General features: G+C 41.0%; 1 protein-coding gene across 2 annotated transcripts in view; it reads left to right on the top strand.

Annotated features, from left to right (window-relative positions):
• Positions 1–12414, top strand: part of Lmln (leishmanolysin like peptidase) — an 83847-nt gene that overhangs the window by 24368 nt on the left and 47065 nt on the right. For both annotated transcript variants that reach the window (XM_045148530.1, XM_045148529.1), the window contains exons 9-10: positions 5411–5528; positions 9724–9831. In XM_045148530.1, coding sequence (XP_045004465.1) covers positions 5411–5528; positions 9724–9831 — 226 coding nt within the window. The remainder of the gene's footprint in view (positions 1–5410; positions 5529–9723; positions 9832–12414) is intronic.

The raw sequence follows: 12414 nt of genomic DNA on the forward strand, positions 1-12414 counted from the left end.
TTTAAAGCATGGATAGTAATCAGTTTATGGGGACCAGGGGTAAAATATGGTAGTTTGATTCAGTTGTCCCCTATAAACTTAGGTGTTCTGAATGCTAGGTTCCTAGTTGATAGAGCTTTTGGAATTAACATCTCCTGGAGGGAGTGTATTGTTGGGGTCAGGTGTGTTATAGCCAGTTTCCCCTTGCCCGTGTTTGTCACGATCTCCTGTTGGTATTGTCTACCTGATGTTGGCCAGAGGGTGATGTCCACCCTCTGCTCATGCTGTCATTTTCCCCTGCCATCGTGAAGCTTCCCTTGAGCCTATAAGCCAAAATAAACCTCTTTTTCCCGCAAGCTGCTCTTGGTTGGTGATTTCTACCAGAAACGAGAACCTGACTGCAACACCTTCCCTTCCCTCCGTTCCTCTTCTCTTCCCCACTTCCCTTCTCCTGTCCCCTCCCTTCCTTCTTGCCTTCTAGTCCTTTTTCCTGTGTATTTGTGTGTGTATGAATGTGGAGGCAACTTCAGATGTCGTTTCTCAGGCACCTTCCACCGTTTTTGAAACAGGTCTCCCACTGACCTGGACTTGCCTAATTAGACTAGACTGGCTGTCCAGGGAAATCCAGCCCATCTTCCCCTATCCAGTGCTAAAATTATAAACTTGTACCACCATGTTGGCATTTTGTTTGGATTCTAGGGTTTGAATTTAGGTCTTCATTCTTGCAAGGCTGATTCACTACTAACTAAACTATATCCTTAGCCCTTTTTTCTGGTGTTGTAGACCCCAGGGCTTCACACATGGTATGCAAGTACCCTAGTACTGAGCTATCCCATAGCCTGAAGACATGTGGAGTGAATTTTCATCAGCACAGTATGAATGCTTTTGTTATGTTCGTACGCCTTGGTAGTGCAGTGCAGGTCCACTTTGCTTTGCCTCATGCCTATTTGATGTGTAAATGGTATTTTTATTTTGTTTATCACATTACTGTTGCTGCTTTGTTACAGTTTGTCTTAGTATGCTCCCTGTTTAGTTTCATTGTCTAATGTTTTAGGTTCTTTTTCTTTTCTTTTCTTTCTTTTTTTTTTTCTTTTTAATTGAGCCAGGGTCTCTGTAGTCCCAGACTGGTTTCAATTTATTGTGTTCCTACTACCTCTGTGTCCTGAGTGTGCTGGGATTAAAGGCCTGTGCCACCATGCCTGGCTTTGCCTTTCTTCTTAAGTTTATTTATTAGATAATGGGCACAACCAGAACTTCCAGCCACTACAAACAAACTCCAGACACATGTGCCACCTTGTGTATCTGGCTTACGTGGGTACGTGGGAATAAAACTTGGGTCAGTAGGCTTCACAGACAAGCACCTTAACCACTAAGCAGTGTCTGCAACCCTTAAACTTACTTTTATGTAGTTGCCTCTTCCCAGTCAGTGTATAAATTCTATATAAATTGAAAACATTCATCATATTTTTATCATATGTAAACATTTAAAATTTTATATTATTAAATTAATCTGCTTTTTCTATTTTGACTCTAAGGATTTTTGTCCCCCCCTTTTTTTGTTTGTTTGTGTATGTATGTGTAGTATGTGTGTGGTGTACATGCATGTTTGTGCCCTTGTGACATCCTATGTGACTGCATGCAGTAGCTGGAATGAAAAGTCAGGTATCCCACTACATACCTTTACCACCCTTCTCTTATTTCTCTCTCCTTTCCTTTTTTTTTTGTTGTAGTTGTTTTTTTTTTTTGAGATCTTTTTTTTTTTAATTTTATTTATTTATTTATTTATTTGAGAGCGACAGACACAGAGAGAAAGACAGAGGGAGAGAGAGAGAATGGGCGCGCCAGGGCTTCCAGCCACTGCAAACTTACTCCAGACGCGTGCGCCCCCTTGTGCATCTGGCTAACGTGGGACCTGGGGAACTGAGCCTCGAACCAGGGTCCTTAGGCTTCACAGGCAAGTGCTTAACCGCTAAGCCGTCTCTCCAGCCCGTTGTTTTGTTTTTTGAGGCAGGGTTTCACTCTAGCCCAGGCTGACCTGGAATTCACTATGTAGTCTCAGGCTGGCCTTGAACTCATGCTGATCCTCCTACCTCTGCCTCCTGAATTCTGAGATTACAGGTGTGAGCCACCATGCTAGGCTCCTATCCTTTTCAGGAAAACAAAAATTATATATATATTCGAGAGAGGCAGTGAATAGACATGCCAAAGTCTCTTGCCACTGCAAACTTAGGCATGCATCTAGCTTTATATGGGTTTTGGGAAATGGAACCTGGGCCAGTAGGCTTTGCAGGCAAGCATCTATAACTACTGAGCCATCTCCCCCTCCATCTTTATGTTTTATTTTTCTTGGTTTTTCGAGGTAGGTTCTCACTCTGTCATGCTGGCCTGGAATTCACTGTGTAGTCTCAGGGTGGCCTTGAACTCACAGCGATCCTCCTACCTCTGCCTCCTGAGTGCTGGGATTGAAGGCATGTGCCACCACACCTGGCTATCCCGCTTTTCTTTTTGAAAACATGTATTGTGTTGGAGGGACAGCTAAATGGTGCCAACAGACCCTGGTCTGATTCCCCAGGACCCATGTTAGCCAGATGCACAAGGGGGCGCATGTGTCTGGAGTTCGTTTGCAGTGGCTGCAGGCCCTGGTACGCCCATTCTGTCTCTCTCTTTCTCTTTCAAATAAATATATATTTTTAAAAATGTATTTATTTATTTGTGTAAGGGTATGCCAGGGTTGCTGGAGTCTCTGTGTTTGTTTGGGGGGCGGTAGCTTACTCTGTAGCCCAGGCTGGCCTTGAACTCATAGTGATCTTCCTACCTTAGCCCCCCAAGTACTGGGATTTAAAGCATTTGCTATAACTCCTGGCTGGAATCTCTTACTGATCCTGGAACTTTCTGTTCCAATTCCAAGTCTCTGCTCCCCTCCGACTGGGGTATTGACATGGCCATACCTGCTGTTTTAATTTGGGTTTTAGGGCTTCAAGTTTGGTTGGTCTTATTTATTCTCTGGTCCTCATGCTTGCAAAAGGACCATGTTTAGGGCTGAAGCAAAGGCATTGTGGTTAAGGTGCTTGCCTGCAAAGCCTAAGGACCCAGGTTCGATTCCCCAGGACACATATAAGCTAGATGTACAAGGTGGCACATGCATCTGGACTTCAGTTGACCCATTCTCTGTCTGTCTATCTGTCTGTCTCTCTCTCTCATATAAATAAATAAAAATAAGAGGCATGTTTACCCACTGAACTCTCTCTTCAGCACATGACCCTCTGAAGATTATAAAATATTCTGTGGAATTTCTTGTAGCTTTGTTTTTTCTTTTATATTTATTTATTATTATTTTATTTTTATTTTTCACGGTAAGGTCTTCTAGACTAGACTGATCTGAAATTTACTATGTAATCTCTATGTAACTCATAGCAGTCCTCCTACCTCTGTCTTCCAAGTGCTGGGATTAAAGGTATCCATCACCATTCCCACCCAGCTTTTTATTTACTTTTTTGCTTTTGAGGCACAGTTCTCACTTTAACCCATGCTGACTTGGGATTCACTTTCTAGTTCCAGGCTGGCTGCAGGGATCCTCCCATCTCTGCCTCTTGAGTGCTGGGATTAAAGGTGTGCACCATCACACCTCGGTTCTTCTAGTTTTTCTCATTATGACTACTCCTGTCCCACCCCTCAATACTGGCAATTGAGCTCAGGACCTTATCATGCTAGGGGAGCATCCACCATTGAACTAAATGCCCAAACTTATTATTTCAATTTTATTTTTATTATTTTCTTTTGTTGTGTGTAGATGTGTTCATGCTATGAGTATACCTACAGAGTCCCGAGGAGAACTTTGGGTTCCTTCTGTTGCTCATCTGCATACTTTCTTGAGATGGGATTTCTCCCTTAACCCAGAGCTTACATTTTTTGGTGAGCAAGCCACAGCAGTTCTCTAGTCTCTAGTACAGAGATGCATGACATACCCAGCTTTTTATGTGGATTCTAGGGAGTCAGACTTGATCACTCTTAACACTCTTAAGCTCTCCCAATACATCATGTTTAACCAGCAAGCTCTGAGCCATCTCCCCAGCACCAATTATTTTTATGTTAGTTTACTTTTTAATTTTTATTTATTAATTTACAAGGAGAGAGAATATGGGTGTGTCAGGGCCAATAGCCACCACAAATAAAGTTCATATACATGTATGTACCACTTTGTGCATCTTGCTTTACTGATTACAGGGGAATCAAGCTGTGGTCGATAGGCTTTGCAGGCAGCACCTTAACTGCTGAGCCAACTCTCCAGCCCTTATTTTTTAAAAACCTTTATTTATTTTGAGAGATAGGCAGAATGGGCATGCCAGGGCCTTTAGCCACTGCCAGACAAAGCCTAAGTACTCAGGTTCAGTTCTCCAGTACCCACATAAAACCTGATAGACAATGTGGTGCATGCATCTGGAGTTTGCTTACAGTGGCCAGAGGCCCTGGTATGTCCATTTTCTCTCTCTGTACCTGCCTCTTTCTCTCTCGCTCTCTCTAATAAGTAAATAAAATGCAAGAAAAGTTTCTTGTACATTTATACTTAGATCATTTTTTGTGCTTTTTTTTTTTTTTTGTTTGTTTGTTTGTTTTTAGAGGTAAGGTCTTGCTCTACCCCAGGCTGACCAGGAAGTTGCTATATAGTTTCAGAATGCCCTTGAACTCTAAGCAATCCTCCTACCTCTGCCTCCCAAATGGTAGAATTAAAGGTGTGCACCACCATGCCAGAAAATTTCATACATTTTTCATAAATTGATGCAAAATTTTGGTTAGTTTCTAGGGTTCTGAAAAAGTTGAATTGGCTGGTTCTTTATTTCATAAAGTAATTTTCAGAGTATAATGCTTATATTCTCAAAGAGCTGTTTGAAGGACTGTTAGAAAATTTTTATAAGTACTTTACATGGACATGATACATAGTAAGCTTGCAGATATTTTAATTTTACATTAATACTTATAAATAATTTTACATTTAAAGTGGTAATGTGTTGGGGAAAATGGCTTAATGCGGGCTAGAGAGGTGGTACATTGGTTAAGGTGTTAGCCTGCAAAGCCTGATGCCTCGAGTTTGATTCCCCAGTGCCTATCAGCTGGAAGCCCTGGCATGCCTATTCTCTCTGTCTCTCTCTGCTTGCAAATAGATAAAAACATCTTAAAAATGAATAAATAAGGGGCTAGCCCAGCACGGTGGCACACGCCTTTAATTTTAACACTTGGAAGGCAGAGGTAGGATTGCTGTGAGTTTGAGGTCAGGATCCACATGAAGTCAAATATACAAGGTGGTGTATGTGTCTGGAGTTTTTCTGCAGTGCCTGAAGCCCTGGTGCACCCATTCTCTCTCTCACAAATAAATTAATTAAATTTAGAAATTTAAAAAAATAAAATGACTTGACTTTTTATTCTATAATTACAGTCTTGGATTATATCAGTGGAGTGATAAAGTAGTTCGAAAAGTGGAGAGATCATGGAATGTTCGCGATAATAGGATAGTACATCACACTGTGTATCTCCTTGTAACGCCTCGTGTTGTTGTAAGTATTAACTTCTTTGTATCAGGAGACATCTTCCTTCATATGGTCTTTGCTTTAATAATTGTTGTTTAAGAACTTGTGATTGAATTTTGGAGTCTGTCAGAGAAAAGTAGTATAGAGGCAGTTCAGTAAAGCATTAAGCCAAGACAAGATGAAGACAGGGAAATTTGGCAGCAAACTTTCTGTTCCTTGTCCAGCCCACTGTTTTCATGCACTGCTACATTGTTTTGATAGCTGGTATGATTTCCATAGTTGCTGATCACTTCACCTCAGTGTTTATGTTCATCAAGGATTTCTAGAGAACAAGCATGAGATCCTGCATCAAAACAACAGTAAAGTAAGTGTAGAAAGAAAATCGAAAATTCAAAGAAGGCAAAAGAAATAATTGACCAAAGGCTAAGCACTACTGGAAGTAGTGCCATGCTGAGAAGATACAAATGAAGGAGACTGCCAAGATGGGTGAAGCTGGTGGTAGTTCCTCTTGTCATCTCAGCATTACAAGGCTGAGACAGGAGAGGATTGGCGCCTGGCTGAGCAACAATGAGGTAAAGTCTCAAACAAAAAAATAAAAGGTAGATGAAAAGGGAAATAGTAGTCTAAGAGTATAGAATTTCAAACAGGAGGAAGAACTTTTACAAAATGAGATGTAGTCGGTGTGGTGGCATTTGGGAAGCAGACATAGGAGGATCACCCTGAGTTCACAGCCACCATGATACTACACAGCGAATTCCAGGTCAGCCTGGGCTAGAATAAGACCATACCTTGAAAAACTCAAAAAGAGAGAGAGAGAGAGAAATCTGCAGTGATTATAGTTAATACAGATTTCAGCATTGCTAAGGAGTAAATTTCAGATATTTTCATTCTAAAAATGGTAAAATTTGAAGTGATAGATATGTTAATTAGCTTTATTTAACTAAACAGTATTCATAAATCATAACATCACTTTGTATCCATCTTATAAAAATATATAATTCTAAATAACCAATTTATAATAAATAAGGATTTTTTATATTGTTGACATAAAAGTTACAAGTAGGGCTGGAGAGATAGCTTAGCAGTAAAGGTGCTTGTTTACAAAGCCTAAGGACTCATGTTTGACTCCCTAGATCCCACGCAAGCCAGATGCACAATGTGTAAAGTCACACATTCACACAAAGTGGTGCACATGTCTGAAGTTTGATAACAGTGGCTGGAGGCCCTGGAATGCAAGAACAACATTTTAATATCTTCATGGCTTAATTCTGTAGAAAGTTCCTTTGCCAAATTTCCAAAGTGGTCTAGTAGAAGACCAACATTTACCCAAATTTCACCTGGTTTGAATGTTTTTCATATAGTATCAATATAATCAATTACATTGTGAACTGTGTCTATGAAGAAACAGGTGGCAGTGCAGTCCTAGGTATTGCATTCTTAATAAATCTCCTGAAAATGTATCATCATAAAAAAGTTGGAAGCCAGTCGTAGTGGTGCATGCCTTTAATCCCAGCATTTGGGAGGCAGAGGTAAGAGGATTGCCATGAGTGCAAGGCCACCCTGAGATTATATAGTGAATTCCAGGTCAGCCTGAGCTAGAGTGAGACCCTATCTTGAAAAACCAAAAAAAAAAAAGAAAAGAAAAGAAAAGTTAGAAGCAGGGGGAAGACTGTGGGGGTCAACATCAAGGAAAAAGATGGGTTGAATCTGATCAGCTGATCTCTGATTTTTGTATGTATGTTTCTGCTTTTGATTTTGCTTTTCAAGGTAGAGTCTCACTCTAGCCCAGGCTGACCTGGGGTTCACAATGGAGTATCAGGGTGGCCTTGAAATCATGGTGACCCTCCTACCTCTGCCTCCCAACAGCTGGTTTAAAGGCGTGCGCCACCACGCCCGGCCTTCTAACTTTTTTTATGACAATACATTTTCAGGAGATTTATTCAGAATGCAATACCTAGGACTGCACTGCCATCTGTTTCTTTCTTCATAGAAGAATTCCATCAGCCTGCAGAGTGTCAGATTACATGAGCTTGCCACCATGATAAAGCTATGACTTAATATCATTTGGCCTTATTGTTTCATTAGGTTTTCTCTTAAGTTTGTTTTGTTGTTTTGTTTTTTTTTTTAATTTTATTTATTTCTGCGACAGACACAGAGAGAAAGACAGATAGAGGGGGAGAGAGAGAATGGGCGCGCCAGGGCTTCCAGCCTCTGCAAACGAACTCCAGACGCGTGCGCCCCCTCGTGCATCTGGCTAACGTGGGACCTGGGGAACCGAGCCTCGAACCGGGGTCCTTAGGCTTCACAGGCAAGCGCTTAACCGCTAAGCCATCTCTCCAGCCCTGTTTTTTTTTTTAATTGAGCAAAGGACATAGAGACTGTGGGCCTGCCAGGGCCTCTTACTGATGCAGAGGAACTCCAGATGCATGTACTGCTTTGTGCATCTGGCTTTACATGGGTACTTGGGAATCAAACCCAGGCCGTCAAGCCTTCAAGCAAGTTGCCCTAAAGTTTTTTTTTGGAGGGGGGATCAGGGGAGGTTTCTAGGTAGGGCTAGCTCAGGCTGACCTGGCATTTGCTCTGTAGTCTCAGGGTGGCTTTGAACTGACGGAGATCCTCCTAACTCTTGAATCTTTTTAAATCCTGAATTCTGAAATGTTTTAGTTATTTAAAAAGTTATTATATATTTTACTTTTAAAATAACCTAGCTAGAGCTGAGCACAGTGGTGCATGCCTTTCATTCCAGCACTCGGGAGGAAGTGGTAGGAGGATTGCCATGAGTTTGAAGCCACCCTGAGACTACGTAGTGAATTGCACGTCAGCCTGAGCTAGAGTGAAACTTACCTCAGAAAACTTAAAAAACTTAGCTAGCCATTGTGAAGCACATCTTTATCCAAGCACTCTAGAGCCTGAGGTAGAAGGATTGTTGTGAGCATGAGTTACAGAATGAGTTTCTGGTCAGCCTGGCCTACAGTATGACCATTAAAAATGTTAATACTAGTAAAAGCAGAAAAATAACAGTATAATGAACCTCTGTTCACTACATATCTTTAACAATGAGTTGACCTTTTTAGATATCTGCATTGTTAGGTTGAGTAGATACTATCATAATGTACATTGTTTACTAATCTGAATATAAACAAAATCATAACAGTAAAATATAGCCAGTCATGGTGGCCTACACCATTAATCTGAGCACTTGGGAGACAGGTAGGAGGATTGCTGTAAGTTCAAGGTCACCCTGAGGCTACATAGTGAATTCCAGGTCAGCCTGGACTAAAGCGAGAACCCTAGCTTAAAAAACCAAATATATATGTTTAAAACAATTTAACAATTTTTGCTTTATATATGTTATGTCAGGATATACTCTTATATCCCCTTGTTCTGGCTCCCATTACCTGGGGGACCCTCCTCAGTGATGTCATTCTAATCACTGTGGGGACATGAAGGCCTCAGTCCCTGTGGAGTAGTAGGTGACTATACCTCAAGGTATTCTTATTCAATCTGCTTGCTCTCTGGCTCTTAGAATCTTTCCACTCTATCTTCCACAGTGTTCCCTGAGCCATGGCAGGCCTTGTTGACAGTCTAATTTAATGTTGAATTCCTTGCAACCTTGAGTTCCTGCTTTGATGAGTTTTAATTGATCGTTGTGTCTTAACACCATCACCCTGGAGGCTACCAGTAAGAGCAGTATTCATGTTGCTGCTTTCTTTTCTCCTGGGCCCTGGTAGATGTGGTAGAGGTGGCAAGTCTTGTGGTGGGCAGTCAGCCATCTTCTTATATTATCCATAAATCTTGGCTCTCTTCCATTTTCTCTGCCATTTGTGAAATAAGGCAGATTCTCCAAGAACAATTTAATGAGAGCAGTTTGGTTAAAGGGAGTATACAGAGTTATTTGAGAGGCGTTTTGTGGTGTCAGCCCACTCTTCTTCTCCACAAAGCAGTAGGGACGTCTATCTAAAGTCTGAGTTTCCTGACCAAGGGATTCTGACTTGGTTTCCAGTACTGGATATGAGTTTTCTCCCACTGATAGGCCTCAGGTCCAATCAGAGAACAGTTGGGTGCCCACAGAGGCTGTTTGCTACTATTGCACAATGTGGACTTCTTGTCTATCTGGTTGATTTTTTTTTTTTTTTTAAGAGAGAATTGGCGTGCCAAGACCTCAGCTTCCAGCCCTATCTTACTGTACTTTTGTGGATTTACTTATTTTTCTGATGCATAGGATGAAGCACGAAAACATTTCAATTGTCCAGTTCTGGAAGGAATGGAACTTGAAAATCAAGGTGGAATGGGCACTGAACTCAACCATTGGGAAAAACGGTTATTGGAGGTCAGTTTGTTTTAAAATTTTATTTATTTGTATGTATTTACTTTTTTTTTTTTCTGAGGTAGGACCTTACTCTAGCTCAGGCTGACCTGGAATTAAGTATATAGTCTCAGGGTGGCCTTGAACTCATGGTGATCCTCCTATTTCTGCCTTCCAAATGCTGGGGTTAAAGGCGTGTGCCACCACACCCAGCTACTTTCTTTTTTTTTGAACAAGGCTGTCATATAGCCCAGGATAGCCTTAAACTCACTGTGTAACCAAAGATGACCTTCAACTTCTGATGGTCCTGCCTCTACCTCTCCAGTGCTGAGATTACAGACATATACCAATACGCTGATTTTACATGGTGTCTGGGATCTATCAGCTGAACTGTGTCCCCAGCCCCTAATTTTAAGTTACGCTGGACTTTATTTGTAGTACTGTTCATGGCAAGTGTTATTCAAACAGATTATAAAGTAAGAACTGAGAAGTTCCTTTCTCCCTTTATCTTTCCAGATTCAGTTTCCAGAAGTTGCCCAGCTATATGAGTGTATGTATAAACTTACATACATACCCACACAAAGAGGTCTTTAAATGAATTCATTATGCAACATTTTGTTAAAGGCAGTCAGGTGCCTCCATTATCATGGCAATATATACTTTCCTAAAAGACCTCTTTCTACAAAACTATACACTGAAAGGAATAAACTTATAAGGGAATAAAGAAAAAAACTTAACCAGAGCACTGAATATTAAGTCATAGTACAACTAGTAGCTCAGTTTTAAACCATTTAAGATATAGTGATTTGTTTGTTTGTTTGTTTGTTTGTTTTGTTTTGTTTTCTGAGGTAGGGTCTCACTCTGGCTCAGGTTGACATGGAATTCACTATGTATTCTCAGGGTGGTCTCGAATGCATAGCAATCCACCTACGTCTGTCTCCAGAGTGCTGGAGATTAAAGGTGTGCACTACCATACTGGGCAAAACATGGTGTTTCTTGTGTTTGCTGAGCCTAGTGTACTTTTATTTTATTTTATTTTTTTAGCTTTTGGAGGTCCAGACTGACCTGAAATTCACTATATAAGTCTCAAGGTGGCCTCGAACTCACGGTGATCCTCCTACCTGTGCCTCTGGAGTGCTGGGATTAAAGGCGTGCACCACCATGCCTGGCTCAAAAAAAATTTTTTAAGTACACTAAATTCAAGCCAGGCATGGTGGCGCACGCCTTTAATCCCAGCACTCAGAAGGCAGAGGTAAGATGATTGCCTTGAATTTGAGGCCACCCTGAAACTAATTCCAGGTTATCAGGACCTAGATCTAAACCTTATCTCAAAAAAAAAAAAATTATTTGTACCCAGAGAGAAAGGAGAAAGACAGAAAGAATGGGTATAATAGGTCCTTTAGCCACTGCAAATGGGGATGTATGCGCTACTTTGTGCACCTTAACCGCTGAGCCATCTCTCCAGCCCTATTGTGTAGTTGTTTTTTTTTTTGTTTTTTTTTTAGTTTTAATTATTTATTTGACAGAAAGAAAGTGGGGGAGAGAGAGAGAGAATGGGTGTGCCAGGCCCTCTAGCCACTGCATATGAACTCCAGATGTATATGCCATCTTGTGCATCTGGTTAATATGGATTCTAGGGAATCAAACCTCAGTCCTTTGCAAACACCTTTAACTGCTAAGCCATCCCTCCAGCTGTCTACTTTTGTGAAGGATACTTTTAAAAAATATATATTTGTATTTATTTGCAAGTAAAGAGAACGAAGAGAGACAATGTGGCTGCAAAGAAACTCCAAATGCATGTGTTACTCTGTGCATCTAGCTTTAAGTGGGTACTAGGGAAATGAACCTGGTTGTTAGGCTCTGAAGACAGCTGCCTTAGCCAGTGAGCTATCTCTCTAGACCTTAGTGTATTTTTTAAAAAATATATATTTTTTTTTTATTTGACAGAGGAAGAGAAAGAATGGGCGCTCCAGGGCCTCCAACCTCTGCAAATGAACTCCAGGCGCATGTGCCCCCTTGTGCATCTGGCTAATGTGGGTCCTGGAGAATTGAGCCTGGGTCCTTTGGCTTTTCAGGCAAATGCTTCAACTGCTAAGCCATCCCTCCAGCCTAACTTAGTTTAATTTTTATTTAGCCTCTTGCCTCAAATCAAACATTAACATCCAGGGAACAATCATGAACTAACATGGTATCCTGCTGTTACTTCCTTTTCAGTGATTCTTACATGAGCTTGTTCACATGGCCAAAAACGTGTATTAGTAACAAACTTGGAGCTCTTTATTTATTTTATTTTTTTCAAGTATTTTATGTTCTCATTTATTTGAGAGAGAAAGAGAGAATATGGATGTGCCAGGGCCTCTAGCTACTGCAAATGAACTCCAAACACATGCACCATCTTGTGCCTCTGGCTTACATGGGTAATGGGGAAACAAACCTGGCTTATGTGGGTCTTGAGGAATCAAACTTGAGTCCTTTGGCTTTACAGGTAAGCACCTTAACTGCTGTGCCATCTCTCCAGCCTGCATCTCCTTATTATTTATTTATTTACTTATTTTAATTTTTTGGTTTTTCCAGGTAGAGTCTCACTGTAGTCCAGTCTGACCTGGA

The sequence above is a fragment of the Jaculus jaculus genome, chromosome 4, assembly GCF_020740685.1.
Source record: "Jaculus jaculus isolate mJacJac1 chromosome 4, mJacJac1.mat.Y.cur, whole genome shotgun sequence".
NCBI lineage: Eukaryota > Metazoa > Chordata > Mammalia > Rodentia > Dipodidae > Jaculus > Jaculus jaculus.